Below are 22,449 nucleotides of genomic sequence, written 5' to 3'. Positions count from 1 at the left end.
GCTTAGCACATTCTCTAATATAAATATACATTATTAAAATATATATATATATATATATATATATATTCCGAGTGGCCCCACTGTTTACAGGCTTATACAACACATATTGCAGCTTACCAGCCTGAATTAACATGTTGGGTTATGATTTAATTTAGATTTTTCTGATTATTTATTTGTTTTCTTTTTATAATTTTGCTTATTGTCCGCAATCCAATAGGATTTAAAAAAAAAAAATTAAATCAACAAGCTAATGAAATGACGGTTCAATTCGTGCTTTTCGTTATTAGAAAACATTAAGTGGATCAATTTGTTGTAATTTTTAATTTAAAATTTAATATAAAAAATAATTTGATGACAAAAATAGTTACCAATTGAGAATAATATTAATCATATATACATATTCTATTAGTCTCTATATTAATTGATTCTTTTATATATACAAAAATAGTTATAATTTTGAATGTTTACCCTATTAATTATCAACTTTAATTGTCATTTATAAATTATTTAATGTCAAACACGTGATAAATATATGATATATCAATAACAATATAGTACATGACCTGATAGTCACATTAAATTAGAAACATTCAAATTTACGTATGAGTCCCAATTCTTTTTATTCTTTTCCTAATTACTCTTCATTCACTTCACATTCCTCATCTTTGTCCCATTTCAAGCTCTAAAATTCTGACTCTTTTTATCGAAATTTGCATATCCACCAAATATATTCATAGATAAGCAATTTATATGATCTATATTAAAAAATAACTATAAATCATGCGACAAGATAGAGTTACAAAGAAACTTGATTTTATCAATGCTTCACTGACAACTAAATAAAATAAAACTCTATCAACTGATTTAAATTCAACCTTATCAGTTTTAGAGCTAAACTGGACAAGTGGCACAACTACCAACATCGTACTTCTTATTAAGGAGCACATGTTAGCGAAGTGGTGACCCAAGTGGTGTGGGTAAATTAAACTGTTTGGTATTTTCTGAAGCAACATTTGCAATAGTATTTTTTTACTAGATTCATTTTTGAACAAGAAGGGTTCGCTCTTAAATTTTGAGAACTTGAACGAAAAATTATGAAAATTCATATATTTTTATTGGAATAATAACCAAAAGCGATGTTATAAAAAATACTAGAGTCATTTTGTAAATGAGAAAAACTTCGAAGTAGATGATACAATCTTACTCCACTGCAGTATTGAAAGAAGAAAAAATCGTATCTATATGGACTGGAGGAGAAGATCAGATGCATTGGATCCACCCTACATTTTCCTTTGCAACCACGGAGTCCACTGCTCTTGCACCCATAAACAATGATGATGAATCATTATTTGCACCTCTTATATGTTATAAGTCTCAATTTGGTCAGTTATTGTGACGATACTTAATTAATTAATATTATAATTTAGAAGAAAAAGATGACAAGAATGAGGGACTCAAATAAAATTTTAAGTTTTATAATTTCAAGTGACTATCACGTCATGTGTCACGTTATCGTTTATGGATCCTAAATTTAATATATTATCAACCATATATTCAAAATTAAACAACCTGTATTAATTAAAATGATAACTTATGAGATAAAAATTAAAAAATATAAAATTAAAATATATATAAAAATAATAATAAAAGAACTTAGAGAAAAAAATCAACTAATATAATAAATATTTCGGTATAATAATTAATAAAAGTTAAAACAATAGTAATTTTTTTTCTTTCACTTTTTTTTTTAGTTATTCTTTTAATATACCAGTAATAACAAATATTCATCGTATATATTATTTACTATATACCTTAAACACCAAAGTCAATTGTTTTAATTAATAAATTATTATTTGTTTTAATTAATCATTAATTATTTTGTCAAACGAACTCGCTTAGTAGAATAATAATTTTTTGATTCACTCAAACCAAATCGATTTTTTAACAATTAATATACCTTTCAAGTAGTTTTATTTATTTAAAATTATAAAATACTTGTTTTGATCACATTTCTCCAATAGAAAAGTATACGGAAAATTAAGAAATACCATCATTTTTCTCTTTAATTAATATTTTTTTATTATATAGGATGTTATCTTCTAATTTTCTAGCCTGGTTGGAAGGAGTTGGGAGGTACAAACACATGATCGGCAGTTGTAGAAGCAAAATAACCACTGGGATTGATTTATTTATCATCCCGTACACTGCGGCATGCTCTTAGTGAAAAATTCATGGACCTACGCCGTATAAAAGAAACTGGAAATTTTTACTCGGGGAAATTATTGCGCCAAATGAACATAGCGATTAAGCTGAGAAGAAGAAGATGAAGAGGAGGAGGAGGAGGAACAGAGATCCAACTGTGGAGTTAAAATGGCTCTTTGGGTAACAATGAGTTATGACGAGGACGCCTTTACAGAGAGGCAATTGTTGGTTGAATTTGTCAAGTTGCAGTAAAGGGTCGTTGTCTCTTCAGTAAAAAAACGTCCCCCACCTTTTCATATACGCACATATATATATATATATATTTATATATATTTCTATTTTCCCACTCTGTAATCTCCTTTTTATCCTTTGATCCTTATTTTTGGTAAATTTCAATTTGATGACACAGTCCATTGCCATTTCAGAGTCCGTTGTTGGATAACATGTCCTCCCTCTGTCAAGTTGTTTCAGTTCATTTTTCGGTTTGTTGATTCTTTTTCTTTTTTCTTTTCCTCCGATAATAAGCACGTAACTGATCTGGGTATTGAAGATTTTGATTATCCGGCGAAATTGTAACTGGGTATTCAAGATTTGATTCTCCAAGGATTGTATTGAGGAGGGCATTGGTGATTTTCAGTCCTCTTACAATGGATTTTATTATTTCATGATTGATTATTTGAGGGAAGTTCTGGCATATAATGGTGAAATGATTGAAGAAAATTTTGGAGTTGTTTGTTGAGTGTACAGGGTCCTTCGAAGTTCACGAAGATCCTCAACTAATCCCTACAGCATCCCAAATTTTTTAAATGGGTAGTTGCGAAGGGGTTTTTTTTTTTTTTTTTTCTTTTTCATTCTTTTCCAAGAATTAAGGTTGACAAGAGTCTTTTGGTTTGTCAATTCATCATAGGAATCATCTAAAGTTTGTGAGAGTTTGGCCGTTGTACCCAATTCTTTTTTGTGTATGTTACAGACTTGTTTCATTGATTGCTTTGGTCAAGTCCTGTTCGCAGATCATATTCTCTGCATTTTAAACATCTTCTCCAAGTGTTTGATCACAAGTCCTTTAGTACAGTTCATTTGTGAAATTTGGGGAGATTCTAGCTTTTCATAAGGATCATGAGGTTTTTCAGCCTTGTGGGGAATTCTTTTGGTTGTTCGGCATCTGGGGAGCGCTTAGTTTCTGCAGCCAGGGATGGAGATCTTCAAGAAGCCAAGGCTTTACTAGAATATAATCCTAGGCTCGTGAGGTACTCAACTTTTGGAGTCCGCAATTCACCTCTCCATTATTCTGCAGCTCAAGGCCACCATGAGGTACCATTGTAGCTTAATGTTTGAGTTTGAATAAGGTCTCTTGGTATATATCAATTGTTTACATATTACAGACTAGTATCCTTCTTGTTTTGATGATTATATCTTTCTTGTCTTTAGATTGTCTCTCTCTTGGTTGAGTCTGGTGTTGATATTAATCTCAGGAATTATCGTGGTCAGGTAATGGCATTATATATGCCTAACGGAACTTTTGGTTCTTTTTATTAATCAATCAGTGAAAGGACTTGTGTAAATTAGAGTAAATTCTTCTGCTGTGGATTTTGCTAGTCACCATAAAACATTATCTTGGCCACTTTCGTGAACAGACTGCTCTGATGCAAGCTTGTCAACATGGTCACTGGGAGGTTGTTCAGATTCTAGTTCTTTTTAAGGCTAATGTAAGGCATTTACTTTGATTTTTTCAGCTTTCTAAAGACATTGTAATTACAAAATTCAAGGTTTGACAAACATATTGGCGAATTGGGTTTAGATTCACAGAGCAGATTATCTCAATGGAGGTACTGCACTCCACCTGGCTGCTTTGAATGGTCATTTCCGTTGCATACGCCTCCTCCTTGCAGACTACATACCTAGCATCGCTGATATTTGGAACTCATTAGCAAAGACATCTGACAGCAGACACTCAACCTCTGATTTTGATGAAGGGTAAGCTCATATTGAGAGTTATCTTGCAAATGTATGATCTGCATCAAGTCTGCTGTCTTGATTTGTCTTCTCGTTCCTTTATTTTTAGCAGTGGTTTTTGTGAGGTAATTAATAGAGCAGCTGATGGAGGTGTCACTGCTCTGCATATGGCTGCACTGAATGGGCATGTTGAAAGTGTTCAGTTACTCTTGGACTTGGGAGCTTCTATCACTGAGATCACAGTTGAAGATGGAACCACAATTGATCTTATAGGTACCACCTATCTATATACGGCTGCAATTATACATACAAAAAGAATGCAAAGGAAGTACTGAAAAGAGAAAAGAAGTGATTTTACAATTCATCTTTGAATCGTAATTCTTTCCTACTAAGATCATTATATTAACCAGAAAAAATTTCACAATATTTTTAATCAAACTTGATAAAAGTTTTGGTTGACAATTTTGTTCAGGATTCGTATGTATGAGGGATTTAAAAGTGGTAAAATTCTTGGATGGAATATATTTTCATTTACATAAATACTATGCACTGGGGTTCAACTTGATTATACTAATACTGGCTTGCTATATTCCTGCCATCTTTTATTGAATTAGAAGCAGTAACATGATTAAGTTTGTGGAGTTCTATTCTATAAGAAAAAGGGTGATACCTCATGTTATTGAAGCAGAAAATGTTAGTTGCATCCATCTCTAATCCTTATGCAGTGACTTTGTTGGTTCTAATAGCTCATTCTTTTTATTTCTCTTTCTCTTTGCCTAATCATATCTTCAATAATGCAGGTGCTGGGAGCACAGCTCTGCATTACGCTGCATGTGGTGGAAATGCCCAATGTTGTCAGGTGTAATATTAAGTTGGAGAGAAAAAAAAATAAATCTAATTTGGTTATCTTTCTGCGTTTATCAAAACTGTTCTCATTGTCGTCTGCATGATTCTTCAGCTTTTGATTGCCCGGTGCGCCAGCCTGACTGCTGAAAATACTAATGGGTATGCATCTAGGCTGTTCATATTTGTAGTTGTTAGAATGTATGTCTTCTTTTTCCTATGAGCTTATTCGTTTGTCATTTTGAGTGAAACAAAGCCCTTTGGTATTTGTTTGTTTGCACTAAAATCAGAACATCTTTCTGCTCTGTGGAAACTCCACAAAAAGATACCCCTCTCTGCTTCTTTTCCGGTTCTGGGAACTCTTTCTCTTTGTATTTTGACTAATTGATTGCATATTTCTGTTTGTGTATATTTATTAGATGGACTCCCTTGATGGTTGCTCGTTCATGGCATAGAAATTGGCTTGAGGAAATTCTTAGCATTCAATCAGAAGGCCAACCTCAAATTCTTCCTTCACCTTATCTGTCTCTTCCCCTGATGAGCATCGTCAAAATTGCTAGGTGAGAAAGCCCATGCAATTCGTTTGGCTTTGCACTGACTCATGCCTCGGCCTATATGGAATGTCAATTCTCATATTTGGGTGATGATCAAATTACTAGAGATAGATCCTTTATCAAGGATTTTATTACAATTTTGTTTACGTTCTCAACGAGTAGTATCATGGATATCTTATGTAGCCTTGACCATGTACATTTTTACAACTAAAAACCTTATAGGATTGAAACTATTGTCATGGTCATCGTGAATCAACCGATTCGCTTGTGCAGTGTTAAGATTTGGCAAATATTTTTTTGTTAGATACAAGTCACACCAGAATTTAAACCTGCGGAGGGGGGTGCAGACTGTACCCTATGCTCTACATCTCATGGGATGATGAGCTTGGCCACTAGGTCAAGTGGGTTATCCTAATTATATTTCTACTTTTCTTACTTTGAACAAATAATAAAGGATTCATGAAAGTTTAATTACTGAACCGCTTCAAAATGGCATGCTCTGGGTTACTTAACATAATAAATATCTGTCTAGATTCATCATAATTTTTTTTTTCGAATGAACGAAATGACTTACAAAAAAAAAAGAGAAGATAGAATACGGATTGTGAAGTAGTTCAAATCTGGACAATATTTATGATATTAGTTTAAAAGTATTTTCTGTACCAAGAGAATACCTCTTGTTTCCTGGTTTATATTAGGGAGATATCAGAGTGTTGATCATGATATGACCATGTTCCTTGAAATTGAAGGCAGAGATAACATCCCAAGAACTCATCATTAACTAAGAACTCAGTTATTGAAGAACCCTTGTTTCTTTGGAAAGTTGCCAATGACCATTTTGAAATATTTGTTTATGCTTGTCTTATGTGCAGAGAATGTGGATGGAGGAGCAATGATTGTCTACCGTGTCAAGATCCATGTGTAGTATGCTTAGAAAGAAAGTGCACAGTAGCGGCAGAAGGTAATTGACCTTTGTCATCTTTCTTTTTCTGCTTGTTAAAAGTATTGTCGTCAATGTTCATAGATGATATGGGAAATGCATTTTATCTGAAGTTTGAATTCTATACGTGGAACAAATCCAGAATCTTATAGTAACTCATTTTTCAAACGTACAATTAGTTCAATTAGAGAATTTAAAGATACTTCACAAGATTATATATATGAGAATGTGGCATTGGTGCAGGTTGTGAGCATGAGTTCTGCACAAGGTGTGCCTTGTACCTCTGTTCTACTAATAGCACAAGTGTAGCTCAAGATCCCCCAGGCTCCATTGCCTGTCCTCTCTGCCGACAGGGCATAGTTTCATTTGTTAAACTCCCAGAAACAAGGCCAAAAATAGTCAAGACAATTGCAAGAACAAGTTTATCCCTTTCATTTTGTACATGTTCAGGTGATGATGGACCGGAAATGGCTTCTTTAACAACCCCATTTTGCAATCCCAATATCCATTGCACCAGGATTTCTCCACTGGGATCTCCCCTTCGTTCTCTAAGCTGCCAGAGGTTTCCATCAATGAAAATCAATTCAAGCCTTTGCATGGGAGCTCCAGATACTAGTCCTTCTTTAGTCCCATGCAACTTACGTAACCAGCTAGCTAGGTGCGCAAGATCCAGTTACCGACGGTCAGTTTCTCATACAGAGGGCCGGAGGTCATGGTTCTTTGCACTTAATCAATATGTAACTACAGGCAGTGGGTGCTGATTCTTTTCTCTCTTTCATCTATACGATGCATATCTCTGTGCTTACTTTTTGTCCCAGAAATCAACTGGATGCTTATAAGGATCACATGCGGATAAGTTTGACCGGAATCTGTTGTAAATATAGATGAAAAAATCATCTGCTACCCAGGTATAGAATGCATCAATGTGACTCATAGCTTTTCCCATTATTCCTCGTTCGGACACTTTTAATTTCAGACTCAGTGAAAGGACAAATTTGAGGAACTTGGATCTTTTGACAGTAATTACATAACCAGAAACTGAAACTTTGAGACATAGATGTGTTTGTTTTCTTCCCATACATAATGTGTATATATATGTTTCTTTCTTCCTTTTCATTAAGAATTCATATATAATATCGTAAATGCAGTGTTTCTTCGTATATATTGTTAAACTTCATGAGCTCATTTAGCTTCAACTTGAATTGTGGGCCACCCTAGTTTCTACATCCTGGGAAACAATACATTTAACACTAGCTTCGTCTTCACGTAGCAGGTGATATATATATTTATATATATATATATATGCTGACCAGAATTATAGCACTACTTTGCACTTAAAATAATGTATTGTTGAACCTAATACTGTGAATCATACTGATATTAGGAGGCGGGTGCAACTGTATATGAACGTTTGTATGCATGAAACTCCTATAACTGGATGAGACTGGAAGTTTTTAACATTTACTAAAAAGGAGAAATTATGTTATGGGGTGGCCAGTCATACCCGTTATTCATGTGTATATACATACACTACATTTTTGGTCATGCGAAATTATACTGAAGCTTCTGTAACCTGCCAATACTTACTTTTGTAATCTTCTCTTGATGACAACATTAAACAAAAGGCAAAAATTCGGACACTGAAGACGATCCGCATACGACAAGAGAATAGATTTAAACTTTCAATTTCATCCAATTACAATTAAAGATACATAACAGTCAACGAAGCAAACCTACATAAGGATTTGCGTGATAAAGCTCAGGAGGAATAGATAAGAAAAGAAAATATGGGAGAGTTGACAAAGTCGAAACGAGAGTGTAAACGTAACAAGAGAAAAAAGAGACGTGAGAGTGATCTTACAAAACCTAAAAAGTCTTGCAAGGTCAAGAAAAATATTTAAAAAAAGAAAGAGAGAGAGAGAGAGAGAGAAGCTCAGCTAGGATAGCACCAGTTAGAGTTGTAAATCTGCTTCATGCTCCAAACGCTGGGGAAGTGAAGCGGCTGAATGGCTTGCGGTATCTCCTACTGGTATGGAGATACCATGAACAGACGTTATGTTCCATTTAAAAGAAGAAAAGACAGAGGGCATGAAGGAGAAAAAAAAAAAGAAAACGGAGTACAAAGAAATTTATGATAGCCGTTAGGATAAGGTGAGATGTGATATAAATAGGCAAGAGGAGATGCTGGTTGAAGAGATGGATGGAGTTCATATAGTGAAAAGAGGGAGGGAAATAAATGAGGAAGAGAGAAGACTGACATTCCAAAAATGTGTTTTTGTTTTGCAGTACAAAAAGTTTAAAATAAATAAATAAAAACTCTCTTCTATTTCTCTCTCTCAACCTCATTTATATTGAGAAGTCTTGGATTATCAACGGGTAAAATGGTGACTGATTTGAGAAATGACAGTGAGGGAAGTACAGGAATAGCAGTGTAAGTAATGACTGACCCATCTCTTTCATCGCTCTGTCACATCTTTTACCTTCTCAGTTACGAAAATTTGGAAGAATAAGAGCATGGGAACTCGGATTTTCAAGTTCAGATTTAACACTAGGCAATCCATGCGTTTGAAGAAGCAGAATCAGCAAGTAAAATGCTGTTTCTTTTTCTCCCACTTCCTTTTGACTTATTACCAATCTATCTTGTAAGTTTCTAATATAATACCATACAAAACAAAGAAATTGCTCCAAGGGTCGGAAGGTTTTGAAACTAGACTCTAAGAATGACTTGAGATACACAAAACCCAATGTTGGATAGACTGGCAAAGGAGATCTTTTGATACTTATTTGGTGAGAAAAAACATAAAACAGCTTTGCAATGGAAAAGCTGACCTCAACCAGAGATTTGCAAAAGAGAAGACTATATATATATATATACATATATATGTTTATGTGGGTGATGTTAAATTAAGTGAAAATTTTGACTAAAGTTAATGCAGGGGGAAAGTTGGGGGAGTGGGAAAAAGGATGATGCATGTTGTGGCAGGGGCATTAATTTTGATAATCATAACACAAGCTTTTGTTGAGGTGACAATACAGTGTGAAGCATGTGTGTGTAAGTAGGTTCTGGTTATATATACAAATTAGGCTACGTAAGAGAAAGATACTTATGCCCGTATATATATATATGTATAACACTCTTGACATGTGCTCTCTGCACGCCACTCTGTCTGTCCTACAGTCAGCACTCCAAAAATATTATAACATTTGCACCTCTGCGGTTCACGGTTAACTCTTTTAACTCTGGACATGGTATCTGCCTTCTGCAATCCCACTTGATTGTTTTCTTCCCAGTGGGCGGAGGAAGTGATTAATTGTTTGTATTTATTGCGTCTGGTATCTCTTACTTAACGTATTGCTATAACTAGATTTTTTATTTTTCAAAATTTATTTTTTGTTTAATTTCAAAAAAATTACCAAACTAACTTATAAAATTAATCATTAATCACTTTAATTGTATTTTCTGCGTGGTTTTGAATCTTATGATTCACTTTAATTTTTAAAGTATATTGAGATTTTTATATATAAAGAGTTTATTTATTATTAATATAATTTAATTTGTACTCTTTTTTAGATTTCATGTTTCACTTTAATAGTATTATTGATCGGGTCCATGCAAAAAAAAAGAACACATTTATATATTTGTAAATTAATTAAATTATTCAATTTATTTTATTGTTCTTAAAGTTATTTTTTAAAGCATTTGAATGTAACATACTTATTTTAACTCTTCTATTAAAATTGAAAGAAATTATATATTTAAAACAACTATAAAATATCAAAAATCAAATTGTAAAAAAAAATAAATGATCAAATTATAACAAATATTAAATTTTATGATGCAATGATCCGAAACTTAAAAGATAATAAAATCATGGATTAAATGCGGAAACGAAATAATAAAGTTTAAGATTTACATTCCTTACACAATAATTTAAAATGACTAATAGAGATACGAGAATGTTCTTTCTAAAAGAGCAAACAAAAATTAAAAAATTAAACAAAATATAATATATTGAGCATTATAGGACGACATTCACTAGCTTTTGAAGGAAGTTCGAGTAGTGAACTATTCACAACCCTGTTGTTGATCGGGATCTGGGTCTTAGTCATATTGATCTGAAATAGTTAATGAAATGGTGAGTTACACTAACCCAGTAAGAATATCACACTACTCACCGATACAAAAATTGAAGGTTGGTAAAAATAATAAAAACAACCAATGAAATTATTGATTTAAGTAAATTTATTTATCATAAGAATAATCATTTATTGCATATATTTATCATTGCAAGATTTTCAAAATCGACCTATAGAGACAATAACTCAAATAACATTCCAATCTCATATTCAAGTGAGCAAGAACAATTTTCTGTTTGTATATTAATTTTTAATTTCACAAATTAACCGTAAATCACACAAGACAAATAATATATATATCAAGGAATCATAACTAAATCTTTTAACCATTCCAGTATATCATCATATTTTTAAAACTGTAAATTCAACAATCAGTTAAACAAAACAAATAAATAACAAACCGGTTCCAACTCAATTAGTAACTTATAATTATTCTCAAAATTTTATAAATTACACAAAAAACTATATTATCGATTATTAAACTTCAATTCCATAATAGAGAATAAGGTGAGAAATTCTTACCCGAATCGATGTCCGAATCACTGAACTTTCTACTGCGTTTACTAGCAGTCCCTGGATTTCTTGAATTTTCCTGCAGATATTAAAATACGTTTTACGTACTTAAAAATATCTTAAAAAATTCAAAATCGGTGTTAAAAATTTTTTTCGCCCAATTTTGAAATTCCAGCACGGCGACACTGCTGTGCTCCAGTGATAACACCACCACCCACCGTGGCGGTTTGCCTCGGTTTGGCCAGTTTTGGTCAGTTTTATACTCATCCCTGCGAGAAAACACATTAGGGGGCCTCAATTGGTCGAAAAAAGTCAAAAAATAAAAACCTATCAGCGGTGGAATTTTTCAGTGCGGCAACTCTGCCGGCTCAACTTCGCGGCTGGGTGTTTTTCTTTGATCAACCATTTTTGGCAGTTGGAGGTGGCTCCGGCGCAGCAACAGGCGGCGGTCGGCTCCTTTCTCTTGCGATTGGTTCTTTTTCTCCAACGGGAGGCTGGCGACTAGGGTTTGGGTTCGGTGTGATGCAAAATATTTTGTCTCGTGTAAATCTGGTTCATTCATCGCGTTTGATCTCAACTGTCCAACGCGGGGCACACATATCGCCAGTGTTGCCTCCTGCGTGGCACCGAGTCAGCGTGCCTTACCACGCGGTGTACTCCAATTCGTCGAGATTACTGACTGGGCAGTCCTACGTGGTGCCATTTTTTTAATTATATTCTGACCATCAATTTCTAATTTTTCTTTCAAAAACACCATCCGAACCCAAATTTTCACCACTTTTTTCCAAAATTATTTTCAACTTCGTCCTCAACCTATTTTTTTTCCATAAGTTCACATTAAATTAAATTTTATTAATTTTAAAATTAAATTTTTATATATTTTTTAAAATTTAAAATTAATCATGGGCCAAATATCGAGTCCAGATATTACAACTCTCTCCTCCTTAAAAGGAAATTTGGCCCTTTAAATTTGTCTCTTTCTCGCTCAATCAAACAGTTAGGAATGTTGGGTTCTGAAGTCTATTTTTAGTTCCTATGTGACCTCTCTCTATGTATGATTCTGTCATAGGATCTTAATAAAGAGAATTTTTCAATTACAGAGTACTCTGCTCTTTCAATTTATAATGTCCACCGGCACCTCCTCATATGACAGATCTTCATAAAGTAAAAGGGGCTCGTGAGCCAAGATGTGAGAGGGGTCCGAGTTGTATTTGCGTAACATAGACACATGAAATACATTATGGACTCTGGATAATTCTGGAGGTAGTGTCAGTCTGTAGGTGGCGATACCAATTCTGTATAAGGTTTTCTATTATTGCCAAACCTACTGATTCTCTTGAAATTGGCGACCTTAAAGAACACTCGATCACATTTCTCAAATTCCAAATCCCTCATCTGGGTGTCCGCATAACTCTTCTGTCTACTCTTAGCCGTCTGGATATTATTCTTGATCTTAATTATTTTGGCTGTAGTCTCCTCCATAATATCTAGGTTGAACAATTTCCTATCACTTACATCTTCTCAACAGATCGACGATCTGCATTGGCGGCTATATAACGTCTCGTACGGAGCCATACCGATATTTGCTTGATAACTGTTATTGTATGCGAACTCTATCAATAGTAAATGATCATTCCAATGGCCCTCGAAGTTAAAAAATAAATTCGGAGCATATCCTCTAGTGTGCGGATCGTCGTTTCTGATTGTCCATCGATTTGAGGGTGGAATGCGGTACTAAGAGATAGTTTCGGTCTCATGACTTGCTGAAAACTATATCATAACCGAAAAGTAAACTTGGAGTCATTGTCAGATACTACTGTCACTAGCACTCCATGTAATCTGATTATCTCCTGAATATACATCTTTGCTAGCTTGCCCGAGGGGTCGGTCATCTTAATGGCCAAGAAATGAGAAAACTTTGTGAGCCAGTCAACAATTACCCAAATGACATTATATCCCAAGCGTACCCTAGACAATCCTGTCACGAAATCTATTGTGATGTGTTTCCATTTCTATTCCGGAATTGATAATGGCTGAAGTAGCCTGCTTGAACGTTAATGCACTGCATTAACCTACTAATACACTAGACACTTGGAAACAAAGTCGATCATCTCTCTTTTCATCCCATTCCGCCAAATATGGGGTCACATACTTTGATATATTTTAATTTTTTCGGGATGTATGACAAACTTTGAGATATGAGTCTCTGTCATGATGTCTCTTTTCAGTTCACTATCATATGAAATACACACATTGTCCTGAAATCTGAGCAACCCATCGGAAGAGACTCGAAATTCTGAATTTATTCCTTATTCTGCATCATTCCTGAGAGCTAATAGGGTGAAATCGGCGGATTAGACTTCTTTTATTCTCTGGATCAACTCAGGTTGAACAGTCAGGTGGGCCAAATATGTAACTCTCTTCAGATCCTGAAGTCATATCTGTTGTGTGGCCCCTATTATCCTACATTCTGAAACCATTAGCTGAGTTAACATAACTGCACTTTTTCAATTTCGTCTTCAATTTATTTTTTTATATAATTTCACATTAAATAAATTTTATTAATTTTAAAATTTAATTTTTTATACATTTTTAAAATTTTAAAATAAATTCCCAACCAAGTTCCGGCCCGGATATTACATATGAACTAATTTATATTAAATAAAGTTGGATACTTCCTTTTATATGTGGAAATGTTTTATTATTTTTATTTTTCTAAATTTATATTTTGTATTTGCAAAAATATAAACAAGTTAATAATGAAAAAAGTGAAAATGATAATAAAACTAAAAAAAGTTTGAAATAAAATTTTTGCATCTTTTAATAAATTATTTTATTGATTTTTATCATTTTATAAATTAACTATACTTCTATAAATAATTATATAAAAGATACGTTAGATAAAATTTAAAAATATATTATATTTTACTTAAACGGATAATCTTTCTTGTCTTTTTTTTTTAAAAAAAATTAATTACTATCCGAATAAAATAAATATATTTTTAAATTTTATTTAACAACATACAACTGTATCCAGAAATAAAAGATAAACGAAGCAACTAAAGGGAGGGGAGAAAAATAGAATTTAAAAAAAAAAAAATCAAATGGCGATGCTCTCATCTCTTCCTTCTCCGATCTCTTCTGCCATTGCCAACTCCATCGATTCTCAAAGCCTCATGTGTTGCCCTAATTCTTCTAGTATCGCTCCCCGATCCTCCGCTTTCGCTTTCACCCGTCGCAAGCGCCTCCGTCCTCTCTTTGCCTCACACATCTGCGCGCCTACTATTGACAAGTCGTTGCTGGTTTTCGCTGAAACGGCGTCGGAGCACCAACTCTGGGCTGCCGCATGCCTCCGTGTTCGGTCCTTCTACGAGTTCGATCCTTCCGCTTACGCCATCCAAGTCAGTCGCTTTTTCTTTTTCTTTTTAGTAATTTCAAGTTCCGATTCTTTGCTTGGACTGTGAGAAACTTGGAGGAAATCGAAGTGCTCAGTGTCTTTTCTGTTGTGAGAACAGTTTAAATAGTCAATTCTAGCAAGTTAACTAGTCAATTCTAGCAAGATAACTCCTTCTGGATGAAATAGTAGCAGTCTCGCTCTTCATTTTTTTAAAAATTGTTTTACTCTTTCTAACTTGTCGGTTGGTCTTGTCAAACCATAGATTGACGTAGAAGAATCATTCATGTCTAGAACAGTGATCTTCTAATTTTTTTTTTAATTTAATTTTATTTTATCATCCGTTAGAGCGAATATCAGTGTAAAATGTGAATTTCATACGGGAAGGATGTCTTGGCATGGTGTGTCGTGGAAACATCCATTTACAACTGATCTTTTAGATGCGTTACTTACGGTGAACAAAGGAAAAGATTAATGGAAGATAGAACTTATTCGAGAGAAAAATTGATTCATTTTTTTGTCCAATTTGAATAGTGATGCCTGGTCGTGGTTGCTGCAATTTTCACGTGGCCTGAGCTCCAAGCTTTGTGGCATGTCGGAAGCAAATCTTTGTTTCTTCTTGTCTATTAAAAATCAGAGGGTCGTTCAAACAACTAAGTAACAAGATATTTCTCGAGTGATCTTCTTGTGTTTTGGATATAATATTGATGTTATTTTATCATTGTCAAGTTTTATTAGGATCATCAAAAGTATTTGGCGGAGCGTGAATTCGAAGCGATAACGGACCGGATTACAGGGAAGAGGGAGGGCTTTAGGAGGGTTTCTTGCATAAATGCTACTCTTCCATTATCACAAGTGTCAAGCTTGTCGGATGATCTGTGTGATGCATGTAAGGTTTGTTTGTTTCTTTCCTGATTTAATTTGTGTAAGGTTTTAGAATTGAGATCATTTCAATTTCCTCACTAGTGAAAAGGTTGTGTCGATGAAAAAAGGGGTGAAATTATCTTGTGCTTTACTGGGTGGAAGCTCTACTCTCTTATACTAAGTAAAACTTCAGAGTTGCACCGTTCGTCTAGACTTCATTAATTTAGTCATATTCTGTGACTTTTACTCTGTGCAACAAAGTTAAAAAACTTTGCACATTCAGTATATGGATGTTAAGAAATCTGATCAAATTGTTCATGTCAATGTCAACAGGAATCAACATTTGATGAAAAATATGCTGGAAGGAATAACTGCACATATCTGAATGTCAGATCTTGAATATTCTGCACTTTGGATAGGAGATCTAGACTAGCTGTGGCTTTTGCTGGTTAAAAACTTTATGATTATACTAAAATTTGATTGAATATCAAGCAATGAGTTATGTCCTAATTGGTTTATAGAAAGCTGACTTCAACCCAGCTGATTCCTGGAAAGGTTTGGTTTTCATGTGTGCCTTTTTGAAAGAGGGGGCAGGGGGGAGCCTGACATTCTTGTCCAGTCTTATAAAGCTTGGTATGATCTGGAGAAGAAAAGCTTTACTTAAGGTTATGCACAACCTTAGATTTCATCCAGCATTCTTGCTATTTCATGGACACTAAATTCCCCTTTTGCTTCTCTTAATTCCATACGAAACGTCCTTGTAGGTCTTCCTCTTGCTGCATAGGTTTTATTTTTTTTCTCTCTCCTTGAGAATTTACATTTCTTCCTTTTCATTTGGCTAACCTTGGACTTAATCCCTAGTAGCTGTTTCAATGTGTGTTTGCATGTATTTAATTTCTTGCTAACTGACAATTTTTTTCCTTGTATTTCATAGTATTCTGACAATGGTGAAGATCGAGTCGTAGTTGGGACCCTTGATCTTAACCAATGTATGAGACTCCCGGAGGAGATAACAGGAATGAAACCAGAGGTATTTTGTTAAATATGACTTGACTGTTCTTGTATTATGCTTATAGTCTGTTTATAGAAGTTTATAGTAATGGACTATGATCGCCAGTGAAGGTTTTAACAGCTAGGTTCAAGGAATTCATGATATCTAGTGCGTGTATGCACTTCAAAGAAAGGACGAAGGGATATGTCTGGGTTATTGACTTTTTAATTTTTGTTGTCTAATCTCTCCACAGAGTCACAAACTCCCTTTTTTAACTCTTTGCCATTGACCCTTTCATTTGTTCTCTTCAAGTATCCTTGTGAGAGATATTCTCTTGAGCTTCTCCAAATCATTTTGTTATGACAGTTCATATTGTTGGCCTATTTGAAACTAGGTCCTAATTATTATGAAATTACTTCTTTTGGTGGGGAAGGGGGCGGGCTTGACTGAGATATATAGTTTCAGAAGTATTTTTGTATTAGCTTTACTGCATTTTGTCTAACCGGCCTTACTTATAGATCTGATGCAGTTTTTTTTTATTTGAAAGAATTACATTATTATAGAGTTGAGATCTTGTAAGAGTTTACCCTAACAGGGGATTGGTGCTGATTTTGCGAGAGCATATCTGAGCAATGTATGCGTTGCCAAAGAACTGCACAGGAATGGGCTGGGTTACAAACTTATTGCAAAGTCAAAAGTAGTTGCTAAAGAATGGGGTAACAACTTCTTTGAAACTTATCTATTATCATGCATCTTTACCAAGAAAGTTGTACTCGTAAATTTAATATTTTTACCTCTGATCGCTTTAGTGCTTTATAGGATCTTTCAATTGGAAATGAGTGTTTTTGCAATTTGTTGCGCGCATTTATTTTGGTTGTTGATATCTTTGATTTAACTGCACCCACACTGCACTTACTTGGCCTGGCCTCATCCTAGCCTAAGTCTGCTGTATTTTCAGGCATAACGGATCTGTATGTTCATGTTGCCGTTGACAATGAAGCAGCAAAGAAATTGTACACAAAAAGTGGTTTCATCTATGAAAGCGATGAACCTGCATGGCAAGCCAGGTTTTTGGACCGACCTCGGAGGCATCTATTATGGCTTGGTCTCCCTAGTTCCTATGACTTGTGACCTGCATTAGTTTGCTTTTGAAGGTCTGAATATTGTGAATTTCAAAGCATCCTTGTAATTGGATGTTGTTCGTTCAATGTGCATAGGGTGTATGTTTTATTCATCTATATAAAAAAACAACTGTATACTTATTTGTATTATTTACAAGAAGGTTGGCTTCAATTTCATTCGTCGGACTTAAGGAAGGAGAATGAAAGTGTTTAAGTATAAAAGCCATGCCTCCAAATAAAGAAAATACCGATATTTCCTAAAAGCAAAGCTACAAAATTAATTGATGTGTTGAATCACAGTATTATACAGTTTGCTGTTGTTGTACAACCAAAATTGAATTTCTGCAAGGGAGGTTTGCTGAGACAAGAAAGTTTCCTATAACGCCTAGCTCCGGGAACTTGTTCCACCTGCTGAGATCTGAGGTTTGTGAAGTTTCCAGGTTGTGTCGTCTCCCAACAATAATAAGGTCGAATTTATGTGCTGTACTTTGAATTACAGATGCTGCTTGTCGTCCATCTGCCACTAATTCCTTGTATTTAACTCTTGGATTTGTGATTTCTTTAGGTTTTATCTCTCTCAACACCTCTGAGTCGAGCATTTTCTCCCAATCTGTTCCACCCTTATCGTTCTTGTCAATGAACCGGAGCACAGTTAGCATATTTCTTGTATTCTGGCTCATGCGTTTTGCTAGGGTCAATGCCTCACGATCATCACTACCTCCAAAGAAGATCATGGCAATGGAGAGAGACGAGGGTTTCGAATTTCCCCTCAAAGTTAATTGTCCTGAAAAAACTCGATCAATAAGGATTCCCACAGAACAAGGTGCTCTTTCAAGGACACTACAATTCAAGGCCCTTGTGTTGGTGTCTTGTGATTCTAAAAACCCACCAACTGACCATTTCCCATGGAAAGGGAGTAGTATAAGGGAGGTGAGATTGTTGAGAGCAAGCAAACATATATCCTCGTGCATGAACTTGGGTGGGGAGATAGCAGTGAACGTGTTCAATTGAGTTATGCCTTCATTTTCTTCTTGAAAGCATTTGAAAGATAGAATAACATTTTCAGAGTAGGGGCTTCTCAAGACAGTTTTCGTCTGCAACCGATGGGAGATGAAGAGAGGGACGCTTGTTCCGCATAGCTCAATTAGATGAAGGACATAAAGGGCAAGAGGTCTGTGTGTGGTTGGACCCAGGGCTGCAAGAAAATTGATGATTTTTGGAATGTTGCTGGGCTTGTAAATACAGGCGAGTATATGAAGCTCTGAATTGGGTTTGGAATGCATTATATTTCTTTTTTGGTAGCCTGCATATATCCTTGAAGGATCATATAGCCATTTAACTGCGATGGTGACGGTGGTTCTCGTGACCAGAATTATAACAATTAACAGATCAAACATATGTCTGGTTATGATCTACAGAGAAACAGTAAGAAAAAATTGAAAACCGGCATGTACAAGAAAGAAAGAAAGAATAAATGACATGAATGGAGCTTCAAAGAGAATTACCCCATTGTCTGCGCAGAAGACATAGGTGCCCATCTCCACTATCCCTTTGCAGCACATCATGATCCCAAATGCTGCAGTGTCCTTTATAGGCATCTTGCAGAAATAAGAAGGAACCATAGAGGCAATAAATTTTGCTATGGTTATGACAGCTACCACCATTATAGTGCCCTTCATCAAATGGGCATCAAATGCAAGGTCGAAGAGATCAGCTTTCATGGTGCAAGTGGTTATAAAAAGAGGAAAAACCACGCCATTGACGAGATCATCAAGCTTAGCAAGCACTGCAGATCCTAATGGCGGTCCATCTGGTACAGCTAACCCAAAAACTAGAGGACCAACGAAGATGAATGTGCTGAACCAAATAGAGAGAATACTAGATGCCAGAGCTCCAAGAATAACTGCATGAGTGTATAAATTCTTAACAGGCCTGCCTTCTGGCGTTTTCCTGACAACCCAACTCATTGCAGGCCTAAAAATGAGCACGACTAAAATGATATACACCAGAACTGATGCTATCTCTGCCAGAGATACCACCGTCTGTGTTTGAATTGCCTTCAATAAGATGATCACACCAGTGACGAATACGCTTAACATATCAGAAACCATGGCTGTGGATAACCCTAACCGTCCAATCTCTGAGTTGATGATCTGAAGATCAAGGAGCAGGTTAGCAAGAACAGAAGACACAGAAGCGGAATGTACGATGGTAACCGCGATGAGTTTCATTTCCTCGTCTGAGTTTAGACCCCATAATCTGCAAGCTTGTTCCACTGCTAGCAAGCCAAGGACTAAAGGTATCAAGAAAGATGTTGCACCAGTGTAGAATGTCCTCTTTCCTGTTCTAAATATCAAGCTGACATCCATTCTAATGCCCAGTAGAAATAGAGATAGTCCGAAGCTGAATCCTGCCATTGTGTCAATAATTTCTTGGCTGTGATATGAAAGCATGATTCGACTATAACTTTCATTCTGCCCCAGTACCGTGCGACCTAAAATGAGGCCGGCCTATATAAATATTCCACAAACGATAAGAATTCAGGAGGATCCAAACATGCACAAAATTAAGGAACTGAATCTTGAAAGAGACACACTTACAAGACACTGTGAAACAAACATTGGGACTCCGGATCTTTTAAAAGCATAATGGAGAAGCTGGGTAAGGAAGAGAACTCCAAGAAGTTGCAGCTCCAGCCGCGGCAACGTAGCCTCTAGCGGGTTATGAACACCGTGGTCTATGTAATCCCATATGCCGTCTGAGTGAATATTTGGCGGCAACTTTATGCATACCTTCAGTACGTTTGAACCATTCAATGTCTGAAAACTCTCTCCTGCATCTGCAGGCAAGGCATTAGAAGTAATATATGCCATTTTTCCGGTGGTTTATGGGATCAAAACTAGCCACCATTGACGAACCTTCATTTATATACTTGTTTTAGGTTTGAACCATGGGGCCAACGCCAAATAGTTGTTGAGGATAAAAAGCATTGGCAAAATTTGGCAGTTTGTTTTTTTTCTTGGAATAACGGAGCTGTTACCATGTTTCAGTCAGCAAGATACCAGATTGTTTGAATTCTAATTTTAGAAAGTGTTGAATTTCGTACAAGTGAATGGATAATAATAGGTTATAATAGTTATTTAACAATTTGACTTACCTTTTCTCTGTCTACAATTATATTTATCACGGAGATTAGTGGGAATTAACCAATCTTTCAAAGTCTTTTTCTTTCACATACATTCCCGAATACCCATTAATATTTTATTATTCTCAATAACAAAATGCAGCCCGGAAGAGTGAATACATCAAATTAAGTGCAAAAGACAAGTTAGGTACTTGATTTATTCATAACTATTTAGAGAACACTTCTTTTGCTTAATGCTTAATAAACATCTTCTCCTCTCCAAATAGAAAAGCTTCAAACTTCAAACCCTGCCAAAAAAAATAACGTATTAGACAATGATGGTTAAGGAAATAAGAACAGTGTAGGGGAAAGATTCAGACACGTACTGATAATATTCAATTCTGACTTTTCCAGCATTAACATCAGCAATCTGGGAGAAAGCATATTGGGAAAGATTGATATCTCCATAACAAACTGATCTACAGTAATCTACGACTTTAACAACCACGCTACCGGCTTTGCAAGGATGTGGAGCGGCGTTGGCTCCTCCGATGCATCGCACTCTGTACCTCCTCCCACAGGCTGCGCCATTGTTCCAAAGCGCATCACTCACTCCCGCCACCATCCACCCATTATCTTGATACCCATAGCACTTGGATGCTGTAAATAGTTGAAAATCAAATACTTCATAAACATACGTATTCATGTAAATATATATACAGATGGGATATAGAATATGTGCTTACGGAGGTAGTTGTTGTTGCGGGGCGGGTAGTAAACGGCGAGTCCCTGGGCGGCGTTTGCAAATGAGGATAAGCATGAAACTATGGCCACCATCAGTAAAACAGTTCCGATCGCCATCTTCATTTTGTTTTTAATATGTAATTTGTTACTTCTCTTATGCTTCTTCTAACTGAAATCAAATTCTCTTCTCCGCTTTTTATAGCCATTTTTTTTTCTTTTTACCCTTCTCTCACTCTGGTTTCCATGTCATGTCCTCCACTATCGTTGGTCCACTCCTGACAATTTTCTTTGATTAAACAACACGCCAGAGTTGTCTTCTTCATTTATATTTGTAAAATCTAATTCATTTATATTTGCTTTTCTTGTATGGGTAAGGATATGTTTACTTTAACTAAATACCCACCATTCATTTTTTAAAATAACAATATTTTTTTTTTTACTAAAAATTTAATAATTTTTTATTAAAAATAATTTTATTTAAAATCCATTTTAATATTATTTTTATAATTTACAGTAGAATGTGTGACTGCATTAAATACACTTTTTAAAGTAATTTTTCACAAAAATTAAAATTTTAAGAAATATGAAATAGTTAGCAAATTTGACATATCAATGTAATTAATATTTTTAAATTTATTTTTAGAATTTCTTTATAAATATTTAAGATAAATCAATCATATTCATAAATTTGCAATTAATAATTAATTTTTATCGTAAAAGTATATAATGCTTCTCATAATTGAATACTTCTTTTCCCACTCAACCACTAGGAAGGTGCAAAGAAAGAGAAATAAGGAAGAAATTTTTGTGGGAAGTAATTACTACTAATTTTGACTTTGACGTTGACTCTATTGAAGATTTTTTTTTTTTTAAAACAAAAAATATAATCCAAACTTTAACTTATTATAACTATCTTAATTAAAAAATAAGTTGTATTTAACTTATAAAATAAAAAATTTTATGTATGGTATCTTTGATGAAATTTGAGCATTTAATATTTAAATAAAATATAAAAATTTTACTATTAAATTACCATATAGTCGATAATTATATATGATAGACTTAAATC

General features: G+C 34.8%; 4 protein-coding genes across 7 annotated transcripts; 2 read left to right on the top strand and 2 right to left on the bottom strand.

Moving 5' to 3' along the window:
• The first annotated feature begins 2,110 nt into the window (after positions 1-2,110).
• On the top strand, positions 2,111-7,548 carry LOC110812719 (E3 ubiquitin-protein ligase XBAT32). 3 transcript variants are annotated; one of them, XM_022039554.2, is made up of 10 exons: positions 2,112-3,513; positions 3,631-3,690; positions 3,837-3,908; positions 4,001-4,176; positions 4,268-4,428; positions 4,956-5,014; positions 5,114-5,160; positions 5,418-5,558; positions 6,425-6,513; positions 6,736-7,548. In XM_022039554.2, the coding sequence occupies exons 1-10, from the start codon at positions 3,319-3,321 to the stop codon at positions 7,251-7,253; spliced, it is 1,518 nt and encodes a 505-aa protein (XP_021895246.1). In that variant the 5' UTR covers positions 2,112-3,318; the 3' UTR covers positions 7,254-7,548. The 3 variants fall into 3 exon arrangements, with proteins under 3 accessions (XP_088063986.1, XP_021895246.1, XP_021895245.1); XM_022039553.2 differs by having other exon boundaries at positions 4,265-4,428; XM_088207860.1 differs by lacking the exon at positions 3,631-3,690 and having other exon boundaries at positions 2,111-3,513; positions 4,265-4,428.
• A 6,634-nt stretch (positions 7,549-14,182) lies between these two features.
• On the top strand, positions 14,183-17,689 carry LOC110812733 (Acyl-CoA N-acyltransferases (NAT) superfamily protein). The gene is made up of 5 exons (XM_022039569.2): positions 14,183-14,543; positions 15,275-15,430; positions 16,335-16,430; positions 16,987-17,107; positions 17,350-17,689. The coding sequence occupies exons 1-5, from the start codon at positions 14,247-14,249 to the stop codon at positions 17,520-17,522; spliced, it is 843 nt and encodes a 280-aa protein (XP_021895261.1). The 5' UTR covers positions 14,183-14,246; the 3' UTR covers positions 17,523-17,689.
• LOC110812732 (cation/H(+) antiporter 4-like) lies at positions 17,588-20,608 on the bottom strand. 2 transcript variants are annotated; one of them, XM_088207109.1, is made up of 4 exons: positions 20,431-20,608; positions 20,113-20,351; positions 19,018-20,022; positions 17,588-18,924 (listed from the first exon to the last, which is right to left on the bottom strand). In XM_088207109.1, the coding sequence occupies exons 2-4, from the start codon at positions 20,131-20,133 to the stop codon at positions 17,815-17,817; spliced, it is 2,136 nt and encodes a 711-aa protein (XP_088063235.1). In that variant the 5' UTR covers positions 20,134-20,351; positions 20,431-20,608; the 3' UTR covers positions 17,588-17,814. The 2 variants fall into 2 exon arrangements, with proteins under 2 accessions (XP_088063235.1, XP_021895260.2); XM_022039568.2 differs by having other exon boundaries at positions 20,113-20,608.
• A 143-nt stretch (positions 20,609-20,751) lies between these two features.
• PNP-A (plant natriuretic peptide A) lies at positions 20,752-21,567 on the bottom strand. Its single transcript, XM_088207110.1, has 3 exons — positions 21,383-21,567; positions 21,023-21,296; positions 20,752-20,944 (listed from the first exon to the last, which is right to left on the bottom strand). The coding sequence occupies exons 1-3, from the start codon at positions 21,501-21,503 to the stop codon at positions 20,938-20,940; spliced, it is 402 nt and encodes a 133-aa protein (XP_088063236.1). The 5' UTR covers positions 21,504-21,567; the 3' UTR covers positions 20,752-20,937.
• Positions 21,568-22,449: the final 882 nt, after the last annotated feature.

Source organism: Carica papaya, chromosome 7 (assembly GCF_054855325.1).
Source record: "Carica papaya isolate Zhongbai chromosome 7, ASM5485532v1, whole genome shotgun sequence".
NCBI lineage: Eukaryota > Viridiplantae > Streptophyta > Magnoliopsida > Brassicales > Caricaceae > Carica > Carica papaya.
This window is presented reverse-complemented; position numbering and strand designations above follow the sequence as displayed.

Excerpts from the sequence above, each read along its gene's own strand:
- LOC110812732 (XM_022039568.2), bottom strand. The coding sequence starts at position 20,385 with ATGGCATATATTACTTCTAATGCCTTGCCTGCAGATGCAGGAGAGAGT. Across the intron at positions 20,023-20,112 it reads TGTTTGTTTCACAGTGTCTT|GCCGGCCTCATTTTAGGTCG; the intron begins GTAAGTGTGTCT and ends ATATTTATATAG. Across the intron at positions 18,925-19,017 it reads TCTTCTGCGCAGACAATGGG|ATCATAACCAGACATATGTT; the intron begins GTAATTCTCTTT and ends GTTTCTCTGTAG.
- PNP-A (XM_088207110.1), bottom strand. The coding sequence starts at position 21,503 with ATGAAGATGGCGATCGGAACTGTTTTACTGATGGTGGCCATAGTTTCA. Across the intron at positions 21,297-21,382 it reads CCGCAACAACAACTACCTCC|CATCCAAGTGCTATGGGTAT; the intron begins GTAAGCACATAT and ends AACTATTTACAG.
- LOC110812719 (XM_022039553.2), top strand. The coding sequence starts at position 3,319 with ATGAGGTTTTTCAGCCTTGTGGGGAATTCTTTTGGTTGTTCGGCATCT. Across the intron at positions 4,429-4,955 it reads AACCACAATTGATCTTATAG|GTGCTGGGAGCACAGCTCTG; the intron begins GTACCACCTATC and ends TCAATAATGCAG. Across the intron at positions 6,514-6,735 it reads GTGCACAGTAGCGGCAGAAG|GTTGTGAGCATGAGTTCTGC; the intron begins GTAATTGACCTT and ends GCATTGGTGCAG.
- LOC110812733 (XM_022039569.2), top strand. The coding sequence starts at position 14,247 with ATGGCGATGCTCTCATCTCTTCCTTCTCCGATCTCTTCTGCCATTGCC. Across the intron at positions 14,544-15,274 it reads CTTCCGCTTACGCCATCCAA|GATCATCAAAAGTATTTGGC; the intron begins GTCAGTCGCTTT and ends AAGTTTTATTAG. Across the intron at positions 16,431-16,986 it reads TAACAGGAATGAAACCAGAG|GGGATTGGTGCTGATTTTGC; the intron begins GTATTTTGTTAA and ends TTACCCTAACAG.